The 17,789-nt window shown below is 53.4% G+C and overlaps 1 protein-coding gene across 2 annotated transcripts; it reads left to right on the top strand.

Moving 5' to 3' along the window:
* The first annotated feature begins 4,001 nt into the window (after positions 1-4,001).
* On the top strand, positions 4,002-6,649 carry LOC146333447 (growth arrest and DNA damage-inducible protein GADD45 beta-like). Of its 2 annotated transcripts, XM_084826183.1 has the most exons (4): positions 4,002-4,258; positions 4,499-4,600; positions 4,798-5,014; positions 5,801-6,649. In XM_084826183.1, exons 1-4 carry the CDS (start codon positions 4,215-4,217, stop codon positions 5,912-5,914), a joined length of 477 nt encoding a protein of 158 aa, XP_084682309.1. In that variant the 5' UTR covers positions 4,002-4,214; the 3' UTR covers positions 5,915-6,649. The 2 variants fall into 2 exon arrangements, with proteins under 2 accessions (XP_084682309.1, XP_084682307.1); XM_084826181.1 differs by lacking the exon at positions 5,801-6,649 and having other exon boundaries at positions 4,798-5,640.
* The last annotated feature ends 11,140 nt before the right edge of the window (positions 6,650-17,789 follow it).

The following is a 17,789-nucleotide window of genomic DNA, read 5'->3' as shown; positions in this document are numbered from 1 at the left end:
CTTGCTCCAGCCCCTCGACCACTTTTCGTCACCCTTTTTCCCATCCCTTAAGCTCTTTCAAGCTGGAGGTTGTCATCACCACATCCTGTGGCAGTGAGTTCCACAAGTTCATGGGAGTATCATGTGAAGAATCTGCCCAGAGAACATCAGTTGTTGCGTGGATTAGAAATGAATAAGTGAAATAAATAAAATAGTACAGTTTCTCCTGACATGGCGAGTCAGTGACACCTGCTGGGTTTTTGCCTCTTGCTGGGGTGGCCAACCAGGGGAAAACTGCCTTCCCTGTTCCCATCTGGCAGTATCCTGCAGACCAAACTGCTGCCAAAGGCAGAGGAGCACACAGAGTTGGCAACTGCACCTGTTCCAGAAATGTTCACTCTGAAGGCAAGATCCAGCCCTCCGTTTCCCCCACATCAATGTACTAGAGAGCTAATAAGAACGGAAGTTAGCAACACTGAATTGCCACAGTTGCAACTCCAGATGTTTTGGCCACTATTCCCATGATCCCACACTACTGGCTGTGCAGGCTGGGGCTGATGGGAGTTGTCGGCCAAAACATCTGGAAGGCCACAAATGGCCCACCCCTGAATTGATAAAACAATCAAACTGAAATGACCGTAATATCAAACGGGCAAGCGCCAAAGATAGAAATTATGTAAACAGAAATACATCCCCCACTAATGCCGGCTGAGCATAAAGCACATGGGGGCATCCCACGAAGCCGAATGGTGGAAGATTTAGGACAGATAAAAGAACGTACTTTTTCACAGAATGCGGAGTTAAACTATTCGCTACTGCAAGATGTAGTACTGGGCACAGGTCTGGACACCTTTAAAAGGGGGATCAGACAAATTCATGGAGGAGGAGGCAACCAATGGCTACTAGTCATGATGGCTATATCTTTCCTCCATTATCAGAGGCAGTATACTGGGGAACATGAGCGAGAGTGTGCTAGTGCATTCTTGCTCTGCTTCCCAGGGTGGCATCCAGCTGGAACTGGATGCAGAATAAGGTGGACCCTTGGCCTGATCCAGCACAGCGCTCCTTGAATGCTGATGTTCGCACTGCGCATGAGATATTTCATAATATCCTGAATAAATCTCTTCAGAATGAATCTGTTACGCCAGTCCGTCCAGCCATTTGAGATTATCTGTATTCCTTGGAATTATGGCAGCCTTGCCAGAAGAAAGGCGTCAATCCTTCACAAGAAACTAGTCCTTATTGACTTCGGAGCGGCGGCGGTAGTAGTGGTGAGAATAAGGAATATCATGATCTCACCCTAGACTGCACTGGGTGCTGACTGCAACTTCAGCCACCAGGGGGCAGGCTCACTCTTCAGGAGTTAGCTGACGACAAGACACAAGACCCTTCCCCAGAACTGAAGCACCCATGGGTGCTATGTATGTCCCTTCGAGACACTGGTCCCCATTGGGCACACGACAGATTTTCTTGCTTGGCTCCAGCATGCACACAGCAGATCCCCAAGTCCACCTGGGGGAATATTTTCATCACAACCCCAACCCCATATAGCTCAAGAAATAAATAAATGCTTTCCTTTGTGCACTGCTAGAATGTATGTATTTATTTCCTCCAAGGAAGTGAACATGGCTCTCCCACCCACCACCTTTTACTCTCACAACAACCCTGAGAGGTCGCCTAGGCGCCCTAACCGCGGCACCACATCGTCCGTCGCCTGTGTTTTATTTTGACATTTCATTGCAAAGGCTTATCAGATGTGTACATGAGAAGTTAGAACCAGTCTGGTGATTCTCTGGTAACACTGGAACCACGGGGGGGGGGGGGGGTCACCCAGCGAAACAGCGTGGTGGCCAGACGGACAGAGCACCAGGAATTCTTCACACAATGCATCATGGACCTGCGGAACTCCATGCCGCAAGATGGGGCATTTGGCACCAGTTTCAGTCACTTTATGCTGGGGGCCTGTCAATACCAATTTGCTGCGACCGTTGAGCGAAACCTCCAGGTCCAACAGCAGTCAGGCCCTGGAAACCGGCTGTTGGGGACCTTGCCTTAACACCCCAGCTTGTGATCTTCGTGGGGGCATCTTGGACCAAAACAGCCTTGAGTCTGGTCCAACCAGGCAGTCCTTTTGTCCTGATGGCAAACTCTGCCAAGAGACGCCTCCGGCTCCAGAACACGACCACCCCTCACCAGCAACCGCTTTGCTCTTCCTGTCCTGCCCTGGCGAAATCTGGCTGTCCCCTGCTGGAAACAGGATACTGGGTCTGACGCGGCAGCAACCGGCCCTTTTTTTCTTTCTCCCGGCACCCACGCATTTATTATAATTATTATTACTGTCCTTCTCATTTCCAGCCCAGGTCCTCGGGGGCAAAGCAGCCGCCTTTGCCCCGATGCGAACAGCGCTTGCAGACTCGGGTCTGAATCACTGGAGCGGTTGTGCAACCGCCGGATCACGTTTCGCCCACTTTGGCCGGGGATCCAAAAGAGGATTAGCCACCCCCCCTTCAACTGTATCACACCCCCGACACCCCCCCGAAATATGCCCTCATTTGATGAGTCGGTGACAGTTCCGAAATTGTGGGTACCCGGGACAATTCGGCAAGGCGTCCACCCTGCAGCCCCGGCGCTCTTACGCGCGAGTAGGTGCCATGAACGGAGAAGGGTTGGCTCCTGCGCAAACACGCGCTACACAAGACAAAACCCGCCGCTCGCGAGCTGCTGGCTTTTGTTTCTGCGGCAGTGCACGCCCGCTCGTGTTCTACTCGCGAGTAACCCTCCTTGCGTGCAGCGGGGCTTACGCCCGGGCTTGCAGCCTCGAAGGCCGTGCTGCGCGCACTGCTCTGCCCGATGCAGTGCGGGTCTTGGGTGCCTGTTTACTCGGGAGCAAGCCGCCCTCGCCCCCACCGAGCCTGGTGCGTCGGAATCGGTCCCTTCAGACGGAAGGGCCGCGTCGAAGTCTGGGGCGTTCCGAGTAAGCTGGGCGTTTTTCGCCTCTCGCTGCGCAAGTTAAGGGAGGAGCGTTCCCGGAAGGAGGGGGGGGCGCAAAATGGGGGGGGGTGGCTGGCGCCGCAAAATGCACGCGCGGCTTTTGCTGGGGGCTGGTTGTTTTTCTTTGTGCATGCGTTTTGCGTGGGGGGGGGGGGCGTCGTTTGCGGAATGCACACTCCTGTTTTCTTTTTTTGCAAGGTTGCAAAAAAAAAGAACACTTTTGCAAGCTTTCGCGTGGATTGTGGTCACGGTTCGCCAAGCTGCACAGACCGAGTGGGGGGGGGATGACCCCCCCCGCCCCACGCAGCTGCGTTTCCCAACCTGCCCATTTTTTCCCCCCGTTTTGCATCTAATCATAGCTGTTTTGTTCCGCCGTTGCAATATCATTGCCAAAGAAATCAGCCGTCGAAGCCAAGGCGGGGCTCTCCGCGCACACTTCTAACGTCTCTCCCCCCAACCCTTCTGGTTTCCAAAATAGAAGCACTCAACAACAACAACAAAATCACTCAGCACTTGAAGAAAAAAAAAATCCCCTTAATCGATTAAGATTAAGGAACCGCCCAGAGAGCTTCGGCTATTGGGCGGTATAGAAATGAAATAAAATTAATTAATTAATTAATTAATTAATTAAGAGAAGGTCAGGCGGCCTTTGCAAATCCCTGTTTTTTAAAAAAAAAAAAAAATCGTGCAACAAGCCCAGCCCTGTTTTCTGGGGAAATCACGCACCACGGCAACTTTTCCTGCTGGGAAGAGGAGCAAGAAAACACCCGACCGAAACTCCACTCCGCCTCTTCCCTCCCTCCCTCCCTCCCCGGCTTTGTTTCTCTTTGGCGAGAAACCCCGCCGCCCCGCCCACCTCCCCGGTTGCAACACTTCCCCACGCCCACGTGGCGGCTCCTGCGCAGGCAGCCAATCGCGGGGCTCGCTGAGACTTCCTTTGCGGCCGGGCAGCCAATAGAAGCAAGGGAAGGCCGACCGGAGCCGCGCCCCCCTCGGGAGGGCATAAAAGGAGCTGTCAGCGGGCGTGGAGCCCCAGCAGCCGGTCAGCCGGCCAGGAGAGCAGTCGGTGGCGCGCCGCTTGTCGCCAGTCGCCGCCGGCCTCGCGCTTGTCTCCGCCGCCCCGTCTGGCCCTTGGGTCGCCTGCACGGGGCTGCCGCCGCGGAGCCCCCTTTTTGCGGGGCGAAGAGAGCTGCGCCCCTTTTCCCGCGCGCGCATCTCACGCCCCCGCGGATTACAGTTGCAACATGACTTTGGAGGAGCTGGTGACTTGCGGCCGCGCGGAGAAGAGGTGAGCGCGGCCGCCCCGTCCGCGCAGCGCGCGGCTGGTCAGGGCTGCGCGCGGCGCCCGGGGCCGGAGCGGGCTCGGCAGGGCGAGTGTGGCCGGCCTCGCAGCGCGACGAGGCTCCTCGCCGCAGCCGGGGCCGTCAGCGGCGGCCGAGCTGGCGCCGGGGGGCGATCCGCGGTCCAAGCTCGACGGCCGCGCGCCCCCTGCGCCCCTTCTGACTCTGCGCCTCGCTCTTCCTTGCAGGATGAAGCCCGTCGGGGAGGCTGTCGAGCGGCTGCTGGCGGCTGCGCAGAGGCAGGGCTGTTTGACCGTCGGCGTCTACGAGTCCGCCAAGCTGATGAACGTGTGAGTGTGTCCCGTCCCGCGCCGCCGCCTTGCGCGCTCGGCGGCGCCCCGGGTGCCGTGCCGGGCTTTCCGAGGAGGCCCGTCCGCGTTGGCGGGGCCGGGGAGCGGGGCCGGGGGCGGCTTGCCAGGTCGGGGGGGCCCGGGGGGGCCGCCGCGCCTCTCCCCGCCCCGGCTGACGGGCTCCCTCCTGCGCGCAGCGACCCGGACAGCGTGGCGCTGTGCCTGCTCGCCGTCGACGAGGCGGACGAGGGCGACGTCGCCTTGCAGATCCACTTCACCCTCATCCAGGCCTTCTGCTGCGACAGCGACATCCACATCTTGCGCGTCTCCGGCATGGAGCGGCTGGCGGCCGTGCTCGGCGAGGGCCCCGAGGCCGGGGGCGAGCCGCGGGACCTGCACTGCATCTTGGTCACGGTGGGTCGGCGGCGCGGCGTCGGGGCGCCGGCCCGGCGCCTCCCTCCAGGCGGCCTGCGCTGCCGCGCCCGGCTCGGCCGGGCGGGGATGCTGGGAGTTGTTGTCCGACGTGCCCGGCGATCCCGGGCTGGGCGAGGCTGCCCTCGAGGGCCTGGCGCCGATGCGGCAGCTTGGCAGTTCCGCTTCTTTGCTAAGGGAGAGGGCGCTGGAGACCCGCCAGAAGGGGGCAGCAGCATGGTGGGGGCATTTCCCAGCCAGACGCCTGGCTATTTTCTGCCCGGGGGAGGAGGGGATTCCTCCAGTTTTTGGCCCTTTGGCCCCATTTCGGGCATGCAGGGGTTCTCAGTGGACCTGGCCAGCAACCCTGACTCGAATAGATCGGAATGTTCTCCCTCCGTTCCGGGCCGGGAGGGGGAATTCCTGAGGTGTCATTTCCAGGAGGCTGGTTCTGCAGCCGGGTTGAGTCTGCATGGGCAAAAAAGCCAGGCTCGCGTTCTCTTTTCTTTTGAGTTTTTTTTTGGGGGGGGGAGCAAATAAACGAACGTCAAGCTGCCAAGTTGCGCACCCATTTTCCCCAGCCGGTGGCTTTGCCCTGCAACTCCCGCCATCCCTGGCTGTTTGCCACGCTGGTTGGGGCTGGTGGGGGGGCTGGGGTCCCAACCCACCGGGGGCACTGTGGCCGAGCTGTGCCAGGCTGGCTGGCTAAAGGGTGCTTCATGAGCGCGTGGCAGCCGCTTTTTCGCCTTTCCCTCCCCTAATGGCCCTTCGGTTTCTCCTCCCAAGCAGAACCCGCACACAGATTCCTGGAAAAGCCAAGGCCTTGCTGAGGTGGCCAGCTACTGCGAAGAAAGCCGCTGCAATAACCAGTGGGTGCCCTACGTCTCCCTGCAGGTGCGCTGACCTGGCCGCCCACGCTCTGCCACGTGTGAAGCAAGCAAAGGAGAAAATCGAAAGGGGGGAAGCGGTCTTTTCTAAAAACAAAAAATAGTTGGCCCGGGCCTGGCCCGGCCCGGCAGAAGGAGAGTTGTGGATGAGTCGTGGAGACAGGAGCTGAAGCAGCGAAGGCCTGCGGTGCCAGGGTGCAGGGGCTGGCGGGCGGAGGCCAAGTCATCTGACTGCTCAGAAGCAAGAGGAGGGAGGAGGCGCCTGGCAGCTTCCTGGCTGGCTGTGGCAGGCCCAGTCTGGGCCGGGGGCTGGATGGACGCCTGCGGCAGCGTGTGAACTTGCGCAGCCTGACGGAGGGGGCGAGAGTGGCCTCAGAGCGGCCTCGCTGAACGCCTCAGATTTCCCCAGCGATTGGAGGGGAGCCGGCGGCGTTGTCCTCTTGCGAAGGGCCCTTTTAACCCCGGAGAGGAAGAGAGAAGAGTTCTTCGCCTCTGCCAGCTTATGCAAAAAATAAAATGAAAGGACTGATTTACAAAAGGCAGTTGCAAGCGTTTATCTTTCTTTGGAAGAACTGGATGCATTGAAGGTCTTATTTGTCTTTTTTTAAAACCTAACGTGCAACTTTTTTTCTCTTTTTTTTTTTGCACTCTAAAGCTGGTAGATAATCAAAGACAAAGATAATTAAAGAAATATATTCTTGTATCTGATTTAAACGTTGCAATAAAACCTATTTTACGTTCTGGAAGCGAAGCATGGTGTACGTTCTTGTGTCTGTTTTCTTAAGGGCTTATTTTGCATTTTGAGGGGCGGGAGACGTATTCTCAGCTTGCAGCTGGTGTCTTCTGGTCAGGCAAAGAGCGTGAATTACTTTTGCATTCCATGACAAGTCTCTAGGTGACCCTCAACCTAATAAGTTACCTAAGATACCTGAGATCCTACTTTGCCTCTTCTGGAGATTCCTGCAATCGGTCCCTTCTTTGGAGCATTTCTAATGTGTGCACTTTCTGCCATGCTCAAGAGGTTTGCCTGGGATTTGGACCTTGGCTACCAGGTTGTGCTTTCTCTCATGGGGCTTTTCAGTGGGTGTCCTGGCTGCGCACGAGTGTTTTTTAGGGGTACTTGTCCCTTGAAAGAGGACTGTGGTTTCAAAGCTAAGACTAAAATCCTATACACCAGCATTTGCCAACTGGTGCCTGCAAGATGGCTGCATATTATGGGAATTGTAGTCCAGCACAACTGAAGGGTACCAGACTGGCAAACCCTGCTGTACGCAATTAACTGGTAGTAAGCCCCCTTGAAAAGAGGGAATTCACTTTTGAGTAGACTTGTGCTGGATTGCAATACGCCTTGCCATGCTTAACCTTCGTAATGCTGCTAGAGCCACGGCTTAACCTCTATTTCACTTTCTGCAAACCAGCGTCAGGTATTTGGAACAGGTTAAAAATTGCAACACAAGCGTTGTGTCACCCCTTCCTTCTCTTTTTAAAGGCCATGTTCCAGCTTCTTGCCTGACTGCGCACCCACAATTAGTGTTTTTTGCTGCGGTTAGTTTCGGGGTGGAGAAGTCAGAAGGAAAAACACGCATGCCACGCCAGAGAGCAGCTGTTCATTGGCTAGGGTGCCGCTCACCCTTCTGCTTCCAGGGCCTTGTGCTTAGCCTTTCAAGGGAGCAGAAGTCTGGACTTGTTCCCCACCCGCAACAGGAAGCTTGTGAAACCTGTGTTCTAATCTTGCCACACCGTGCGCATAGGAGCAGTGGGGAGGATTTCACTTTGCCCTCTGATCTCGTGCCAGCCCTGTGACAAGCCTTGGCCACAACACCTCCCGTTTCTAAGAAAACCAAATGGGTCTTCCGGAGCTTGTGACTTGCCTGCAGCTGTGCCTCTGCCTGCCTGCCCAGGGGTTCAGACTTCCCACACTTCCTTGTAGATCTCGGCCAAGCCTGCAGCACACCATAGAGTACTGGTCACAGAGCAAAGCAGGTTCTTGTTCTAAAAGGAAAAAAGCCCCTCTGCTTTCACTGCCCCAACCTGCTGCTAGCCCTTAAGATGCCAAAGCTCAGCTGGGAAGCCAGAGAGGGAGTGCTGATGTGATGCAGGAGGCATTTGCATTTCCCCCAAGGGATCCGCGGAAGGCAGGATGCAAATTAGACCAACGAAGGCCCCGAGCTGCAGCAGAAATTAGACCAACGAAGGCCCCGAGCTGCAGCAGAGGAAATTCTCGCACACCTCTCCCCGCCAGCCCCATCGCGCGTTCGCCGTTCTCTGCAGAGCGCTTAGCAAGGCGCAAGCCCAGCGCACCATGGGATTTGCCAGGGCTTGTTCCGCAGCCGACTCTGTCGCAGAGGTCTCCAGGCGCACCCGTGCCTGTCTGCCTTCTTTTTTGCGGCCTGCTCCAACCCGCACCCCCTGCGTAAAAGACCCTGAGAGCCAGCGCAATTCAGGGACAAGGACGCAAACATCTGGAGGAAAGACGCCGCCTTGTACCATGTCAGACCACAATTCCGGCTGAGTTGCCGCCCTCATGGCTTGGCACTGCCTGCTTCCTTCTGCCAACTGACCTCTGCGGCAGGCGGAGGCACCTCGGTGACTTCTGCGCTCGGGCACGCGCTCACGCCAGTCGTGTGCTTGGCCTGTGCCCTATAGCTCCTTTCCAAAGGCCACAGCACAGCCGAAACATGTTGGGCTTTCCACAAATAAAACCTTTGCACCCTGAGATGCTCCTCTTGGGGTCTGCTCCGGATGCTCACCGGCCTTTGCACCCACACTTACAGCTACCAAGGCTCAGCCTGGGGCCCATCTCAGCCCCAGCTGCTCGGAAGGCCAGAGGGGAACTGACGGGGTTTTCCCAAGCGAGAAATGCAGAGGGCAAGCGGGGAAACAAGCGAGTGTTTGAGTAGGAAGAGAGCTATGTAAATACAGCTAGCTGGCCCAAACAAGCCGAGGTTTTATGGGAGCTCCATCGGGGGGCTGGCCTGCAGAAGGCCAGTTTTCTGATTGAGGGTGTCACCTAGGCCCCATCCATGCACCAGTACTCAGCACCAGTAGCCAAGCACCCCAGACACTCCTGGAGGGCAATTTAGTTCTGGTCAAGCCTCCATTTGCAGAAGGTGTCTACCCCTGACTGGAGGGCGAGCAAAAGTTGCCCTCTTGGCCTGCTGTTGTTCTGATGAGGCCAGATTATAGTATACCTGGGCGCAGCCTCCCATTTTGTCCTTTTGTGCTTATCTTCTTTTGTGTGTATTTGTGTGCATGTGATGTTCTTTGGCTTTTCTCGTGAGTCAGCCCACCCCTTGGAAGTGGAGCCAAAAAAAGCAACACATTTCTCTTGAGTGGCAGAGAAAGGGGTGGTGTTCTTCAATGTGCTTTAGCGCTGTTCAACTACCTCTAAGGCATCCAGTGTGAATCCCGACAAGATAAAATGGATGCCTCTAAAAGAGGAGGTGCCGGGTTTAATTATGGCTCTGCCATAGCCGGAAGTGTGTCCTCCTCCACAGGTGGCTTTCCACACAGCTCAGAATACCATCCCCTACACCACGTAATTGTAGTCTCAGACCTCAGCACCCCTCCCATTTCAACCTTTTCCTGGCCCCGAGCAGGAAAACCTGGGGCATCTAGGATGAGGCTGAAACACAGACAACAGCGCCTCAAAACAAAAGACACAGTTGGTGTCCTTTTATGACATACTGATGAAACTGGACTCCGTGGGAATATTCCGATTTTGCTCACACCTTTCTAAAAGGGTTGAACCCTGAAAGCACTACGTTGCTACCATGTACATGGGACCTGCTCTCAGGTGAGGGTGTATAGGGTCGCAGTACAAGTATCTCTATTTTGCAACACTGCTGTAAGGCCAAACCGAGGATACTTATTTCCTCACTGTAATTAAACCAGAACAGTAGATGGACTTTGTGTATATGTGAAGTTTCAATCTTCACCATGTCACAGCTGGACAGTTTGCAGCACTTTTGAGTTGCTAAATTAACATCCAGTGCATCTGAGTTCAAGCAAAGCATTCTGGTTTGATTGAGCAGATCGGCTCTTGCAAAGCATGGGTTTGCTCAATAAGGCACTGTGTCTGTGTGTGAAATTGTCATCTTCACTGTGTTATAGCCAGATGCTGTGCAACACTAAGTTAACATGCACTGCAGCTGAGCTCTTGCAAAGCACTCTGGTTGGACACTGCCACTCAGCTTTTGCAAATCAGGCCTTTGCCTCAGTAAGGTGTTCTCTGTGTGTGTGTTACAATCTTAACTGTGTTGCGGCCCTTTTGAGTTGCTAAATGGGAAGGCAGGGCAGCTGCGCTCTTGCAACAGGCTCTGGCAGCTCACCTCTTGCAAAGCATCACTTTGGCTCAACCAGGCCGTTCTCCACCCTTTGGGCTCTGTGGATGCTCTGCTTTGCCCCTCCTACATACCGACCTACAAGCAGCGCTTCTCTCCTTGATCTATTCAAGTCGTTCCTTTCGACCATCTTCCTGCGCCGCAGCTGGTTGCCAGGAGCCCGTCAGTCCAGGAGAAGCGCTGGCACAACTGCCGAGGAATGAAAGGCCCCACTCCACCCTCATAATAGTCATGAGGCGCTGCAGCAGAGGCTGCCTGCTGTTCCTGTGGTGCCCGCACTCCTGGCTTCGGTTGTTTTGTTGAAGGGAAGCTGGTAATTGGAGAGCTTGGTTGGAATTTAAGATCATTACAATTGTGCCAGCTCCTTTTTCTGGGCTTAGCACTGTGAACAGCTCCCTTCCTACCTCTTTGGGGGCTTATAGGTCCCTGTCGAATTTATTCTGAATTATGATTAACATTAATATAATGCTATTGGGGGCAGAGAAGAGGAGGGAAGGAGGCTGATGTTAGAATGAACAGGGATCCAAGTCAGCTACCCATATGAAATTCTTGCCATTTTCCTCCTGCCTGGCTTGCCTTATCCGAGCCATCCGATGCCATCCACTTGTCTTTAAGTCGAAGTTTTCTGAGCAATGTTGATAAGCGGTTCATTTCAAATAATCTTTACAGGGAGCCCAAGTTGCACAAAGGAAACATGAGCAGCTTTCAAGAGCTGCTTCTGGGTCGATTTAAAGGGGGAGAAATAAGCGAGATAAGCTTTGCCGGAGGTCGGCTGCCAGGCGAGTTCAAGATTAAAATTGGCAAATAAACGAGGCCAGGAGCAATGAAAAAGGGGTGCAAGCCATCACTGTGGCACAGCAGAGAGGTAACCAAGCTTGGGGGCGGGAGGACATAAGGGTCCCCTACATGACCATGAAACCTCACTTTGTATCAATCCTGGCCTGCTCTCTGATCCACTGTGTAACTGGCAAGTTCCAGAGACAGGGCCTTTTCTGTGGTGACCCTGTGTAGAATCCCCTTCCCCAGGGAGTATGCAGAGCCCCCTTTTTGTGGGCTGTTAGGGAGAATTTTAAACGACTTATTTCTTCCATTCTGCATTTGGTTCATTTTTTAGTGCACTGTTTGTTGTCTGTTTTTGTGCTGCTGCGCCTGCTGGTTTTAGCGATTTTATGCGTGGAATAGTGCTGATTTTTTTTAGGGTGTTTTTTTTTTTGCATTTTGAATGTTGCTGATTGTTTTTAGAGTTTATTTCTTTTGCATTTTGAATATTGCTGATTGTTTTTAGGGTTTATTTCTTTTGCATTTTAAAGTCTGGGGCATCTGTTTGGTGAGGTTTGAGTAGGGTGAGAAATCTATTAAATAGCAGCAATTGCATCTCCCAGATTCTATTCCAGCACTCTTTAACACTAACCTTCCCACAACCTGGAGCCCTCCAGGTGTGATGGACTACAACTCCCATCATTCCTTGGCACCAGGTTGGAAGACGCAGCTGTAACCACGACACAGTTCATAATGTGGGTATGTATTTCTGCATTAACGAACCAAAAAGTTGGGGAATTGGCTTTTGCATTTTCCATGGTGGCATGTTTGCGTGCACAGGGCAGATGCAAGATACCTGAGCCCCAGGATGGACTAGAGGAAGACCTGGTTCAAATCCCTGCTTAGCCAACACACACACACACTCCCTTTCTCTCTCTAATCTGCCCCACAGGTTAGTTGTGATGTTAAAAATAAATTAAAGGTATTACAATATATGGATTATAAAATAAGCAGAGTGCCAGGCCCTGTTGGCCCTTGAGCTCCGAGAGACATGGTGGGACCACAGTTCCCATCATCCTTGACCATTGGCCATGGTGGCTGGGGTGGATAGGAGTTGGATTTCACATCTTCCCCCACCCCTGGCCTAGAAAGGAGGAGGGATGTTAGAAACGGCAGACATCTGTAATCCGCCCAGGGAACATTAGTTATTGGATGGATTAGAAATGTAGTAAATAAATAAAATAATGAAGCACCAGAAAAGATCTTTAAATTTCACAGAGAATCAAGGATCTGCCTAGCCTCAGTCCTATCACACCCCAAAATCCTGCCCCATAAGGAGAGACTGCCCTCCTCTAGTCAAGACTAGGGATGTCGGAGAATTTCTCCACGAATCTCCGAAATTGGTGGAGAAACGGTCCACCTCCCCCCCCCCGGAATGGGACTTACCTTTGTCGAATGTCCCTGGCGCTGGCGGCTCCCGGCAGCGGTGCGGTGGCGGCATTTCCCAATAAAAAAACAACAACAAACGTGATAGGCTACGTAAATCCTTACGTAGCCTATCACGGCTGACTTTGGGGGGGGGAAGCGCGTATGCAAATGGCGGCGCCCATGGGCACCGCCATTTGCGTTCCTTATTTGGGCACGTGTAGTCTACGTAAACATTTACATAGACTATGGCGAAAATAAGGGCAATGCAAATAGTGTTGCCCTTATTTTCGCCGTAGTCTACGTAAATGTTTACGTAGACTACACGTGCCCAAATAGTGCCCAAAATGTGCCCAAAAGGAACGCAAATGGCGACGCCCATGGGCGCCACCATTTGCGTACGCGCTTCCCCCCCCCCCCCCAAAGTCAGCCATGATAGGCTACGTAAGGATTTACGTAGCCTATCATGGCTGACTGCAGGGACGCAAACGGCGGTGGCTACGGCCGCCGCCATTTGCGTCCCGGCAGGAGATGAGATTCGCGGCCGGAGGGACGGGGCGCCTCCCCCCCAGCCAGAATTTCGGCCAGAGGGACGGGGCACCTCCCCCCCGGCCAGAATTTCGGCGGGGAGGGATGGGGCGCCTCCCACCCTGCCCAGAATTTCAGGGGGAGGGACGCAGCGCCTCCCCCCCCACCGCGAAGCAAGCTGCGGGATAAGGTAAGGGACTTTCGTCCATCCCTAGTCAAGACAACCTGGGCTGAGCTAGGAAAGCTAATTTTTGCTGTCCTTCTAACTCCAGGGCATTTCCTGACTTCATCCCCATAATTCAGGCCTGGCGAAGATGCAGAGCTATGCAGGAAGTTGACTTCTGCTCCCACACTTTCTCTTCCATCTCCACAGCCTTGAGGACTAGTGACTTGCTTTTTAAAAACTTTCAAAAAAATAATAATGAGGCTTCACTGCATTTTACACCCAGTACCACAGCAGATGTACTCTTTTGCCACAAGCTTCCCACAGACAATTCGGTTCAGATTCTAAAAACGGGGCTGGGGTCACTTCGGAGACCTCCCACATCCCAGTTTTGTACAGAGGTGCTATTCTAAAAGGGAACTCCAGACTCGGGGCTCTAACCACAAAGGGTTGTCAGAGAGGGCATGGTGCTCTCAGAGATTTTTGAGACCCCTCCCATCAATGGTAAACTTTTTTAAAAATAAAAAGTCTCTAGGCCCGAAATGCAAGAAAATAAAGGGAACATTATGCCAGAGGTATTATTAACAGAGCAATCCTAGACACGGCTTTCCCAACCTGGGACTACAACTCCCAGCATGCCCCAGCCAGCATGGCCAAGGTCAGGAATGCTGGGAGTTGTAGTCCAAACCCCCCTGGAAGGGAACCAGCTGGGGGAGAAACCACCATAAAATGACAGCCAGCCATCTGGATGAGCCGATCTGATGTCTTATTATGTTTTTGTCGCCTTTAAATTCGTCTTAGAAAAATATAAATACAAGAAAGTTGTACCCACAAACTACATATTGTATAGTACACACAACAAACAAGTGAGATTGCTGGTTTGCAGTGTTCCTTCATATTTTCTTTTTTTCCTCCTTGGGTTCCTTGCAAGAGGAAAAAAAAGGTGGGATATAAATGCAATAATAATAATAATAGTAATAGTAATAATATAGCCGTAGTCCTCTCCATTTTATCCTCACAACAAATCTGGAAGGCAAGTTATTCCTTGAGATTTATTTATTCCTTGAATAATACAGTACTTCAGGCCCCCGTTGCCTGGCCCCACCCGCTTTCCTCCAACCACCAGTCATTTGGTGGGTTTCAGCCTTTTGTGCGCTCCCCACCACCACCCCAATGCTACAGGGGTGGAATGTCTCTCTGTAGGCCATGTTGCTGGCGGTCTGAGTTGCTGCTTGCTGGCAGTCCGAGCTCGAAGCTAAAATCCAAGGAAGACTTCAACCCATGGGCTGAAAGGAGTTCTGCATTGCAGCCCTGCATTATAAGGACATTAGAAGAGCCCTTCTGCATTAGGCCAAGGTCTGTCCATTTTGCTAACCCAGCGTTGTGCTTCCAGCAGTGGACAGCCTGAGGTTGCCTCTTGAAGACCATGGAAGTTGAAAGCAAGTGCATCTGCTGCCCTCGGCACCAATATCTGTTTTGATGTTGGATTCCCGAGCCCCATCTACATGATCCTTTCACTCTGGGGTGGCAGCAAGTCAAGGTCCTTCGGGACAGACCACCTAGTTGCCACTTTGCAGCCATCCATGGTTTTCTCCCAGAAAATGCGGATTTCCAAGGAGGTGTCTTGCTGCAATGTTTTTGGTTTGCTGCAGGTTTCCTGCAGTTGCGAGCCGTCTGTCCCTTCACCAAACCGACTTCGCATTTTGCAGTGGGCGTTTCGTAGGCGTGCGTAGTGCTTGCGTCACTCTGTGACGCCCCTTTACTCCCCCCATCCCTTCACAGCTGTGCAGTTACAGAGGCACGGAGAGGCATTTTCATTTATTTAATCAAATTTCCGCACATTTCTGCAGCTTCACATCTTCGCAGTGATTGCTGTTGCACTCAGCGCCCAAGGGCCGGGGGAGTCTTAGGGGAGGGCCAACTTCACTCCGGCCACCATTTCGGAGCGATGGGTAGGCATGTACCACTCACGCTTGTGAATGCAAACCATCACGAGAGTCTCAGGTTGGGGAACTGCCAAACAGTTGGTGTGGAAATGAAGGAGCACAGAACATCCACTTTTTCCCTGACGAGGGACGGACGGACACAACAGAACCCCTAAAATACAAAACAGCCATTGAAGTGTTGCACCCCCACACTCACAGACTGCACAGCTGCGCATTAAAGTATAACGGCAAAAAAAGGGCAAGGTGAAGTCTGCTAGGGAAGGGCGCAGTAAAGAGAGGAACAGGGGCAGTGCAACCCTGTTAATTCTGCTCGATCTCTCATCGGCTTTTGATACCATTGACCATGATATCCTCCCGGATCGACTCTGTGGCATGGGTATTGGAGGCACTGTGCTACAGTGGTACCGGTCCTACCTACGGGGACGATTTCAGAGAGTAACATTGGGTGACCATTCCTCGGCCCCTTGGCATTGAGCTATGGGGTGCCGCAGGGCACCATCTTGTCCCCAGTGTTGTTTAACATCTATATGAAGCCGCTGGGAGCGGTCATTAGGGGATTTGGAGCCAAGTCCCATCAGTATGCTGATGACAAACAGCTCTGTCTCCCTGCGACATCTGAATCAGGAGAGGCTGTGCAAGTCCTGGACCAGAGCCTAGACTCAGTAATGGGCTGGATGAGGGCTAATACACTGAAGCTGAATCCTGGCAAGACAGCAGCCCTGTGGGTGAGTGGTTCCCGGGTGCGGGAGATAGGCTCATTGCCTGTTCTGGATGGGGTTGCACTCCCTCTGAACGATCAGATCCATAGTCTGGGGGTACTCCTAGATCCATCATTGTCGCTGGAGGCCCAAGTGGTCGCAGCAGCTCAGAGTGCCTTTTACCAGCTTTGGCTGGTTCGCCAGCTGCGGCCTCTCCTGGACAGGGATAGCTTGACCACGGTGGTACAGGCATCAGTAACCTCAAGACTGGATGACTGCAATGTGCTCTATGCGGGGCTGCCCTTAAGGCTGGTCAGGAAGCCGGAACTAGTGCAGAATGCAGCAGCTCGGCTGTGGGCAGGAGCTGCCCCTTTTCAGCGTGTAACTCCTTTGCTGAGGGAACTGCACTGGCTGCCTATTCGCTACCAGGCCAGGTTTCAGGTATTAGTACTAGGGTACAACGCCCTAAACAACTTGGGACCAGGATACCTGAGAGAGCGCCTCCTTCCCTACCAACCTGCCTGGTCACTGAGGTCACCAGAGGGCATGTTCCTGGTGGTTCCACATGGACCTATGGCCCGGCTGGAGTCCACCAGGAGAAGAGACTTCAGTGTGGTGGCCCCCTTCCTGTGGAATTCCCTGCCTTTAGAGGTCGGGCAGGCGCCAACATTGTGTTCTTTCTGGAGCCTCCTGAAGACGTTCTTTCAAGAGGCCTTCCTTGCATGACCAGGGGTGGGCTGTTGAATTCCACTTCGCTGGGATTTGTCTTTTTAAAAATGTTTTAACTTTTTAAACTCTTTTAACCGTTGTTTTATTCTTATGTTGTTCACCGCTCCTAAATCTTCTGATGAGGAGTGGTATATTAATATTGTAGATAGATAGATAGACAGATAGACAGATAGACAGATAGACAGATAGATAGAATCTCAAGTGCATCCCAGCAGAAGTGAATTCAAAGCTGAACCGCTGAGCAGTTGTGACAGAGTGGAGGGCGAAAGTGGTGCCATGTAGACAGGGCCCAGGTAAGGCTTCAAGACATCTCGCATATAGGTAGGGTGTGTGTGTATGTGTGTGTTGCAAATTATGCACCCCACCTTCCCTGTGAGCAACTTCAGTGTCAGCAGCATCTGAAAACAACAAGCAAGAATCTCACTTTTAATGAGGCTGACTTCCTGGAAGGCGGAGGAAAAACGGAGGTGAAGAAACCGGCACGTGGCTGTGCCATGAACGATCACCAGAGCTGGGGAAAGGAACCCAGGAGTCCTGGCTCCCAGCCTCCTCCTCCAAACTCCTGGAGCAGCCTACTGTTTTGCAGCCAGAGGTGAATGCAGCTGCAAAACAGGAAGAGCTCCTGGCATTTCGAGGTGGCGGTGATGCGAGGGAGCTGTACCAGCTGGATTGGGCCCATGTGGAAAGCACAGAGGCCTCATCTCAGAAACGTGTTTGGGAAATCAAAACAACCCATGGGATTGCAACCACACAGCGGTCGCAGAATGCCGGGTTTGTTGGCAGAAGGGCCTGCTCCGATCTGCGGTTCAGAAGGAGCAGGGCACAGTCAAAACAGCCTGTGTGGGTGAGCAAAAGTCTGCAGCTCTGTGCACTTTTAGGGGGAGCTTGACTTGACGTGAGCAAAGCAGGGGTGCAGAACCAAAGCCGGGTTCCCCAGATGGCCACATCTGGTGATTTCTCGCCTTTTGTGCATTGTTTCCCCTTTTCTAAAAAATTGAAATGCATTTGCTAAGGCTCTGTGACTGGCAGTGACAGCTTGAAGCTACAAAGGGCTGCTGTTTTTCGCATCCTTGGCCCTGTCCCCTCCCACCAGCAGAATGCGGCCCTTGAGAGCTTCTACGGAACAGAATCTGGCCCCCGAGCTAAAGGGACTGTAGCCATCTCCAGTTAAAAACATTTCAGGCAAGCAGGCTGAGAGAACCAGCCCCTCCATCTCTCTCTCTCCTGGCATCACAGAGAGCTGCTGCCAACTCAAAGGGGACAATGCAGGGGAAGATGGACCAATGGCTTGGCTGGGGAT

This window comes from Heloderma suspectum, chromosome Z (genome assembly GCF_057233095.1).
Source record: "Heloderma suspectum isolate Gila_16-S chromosome Z, 16-S_ref, whole genome shotgun sequence".
Lineage (NCBI taxonomy): Eukaryota > Metazoa > Chordata > Lepidosauria > Squamata > Helodermatidae > Heloderma > Heloderma suspectum.
Note: the sequence above shows the minus strand (reverse complement) of the source record. Positions and strands in the feature narration are given on the sequence as shown.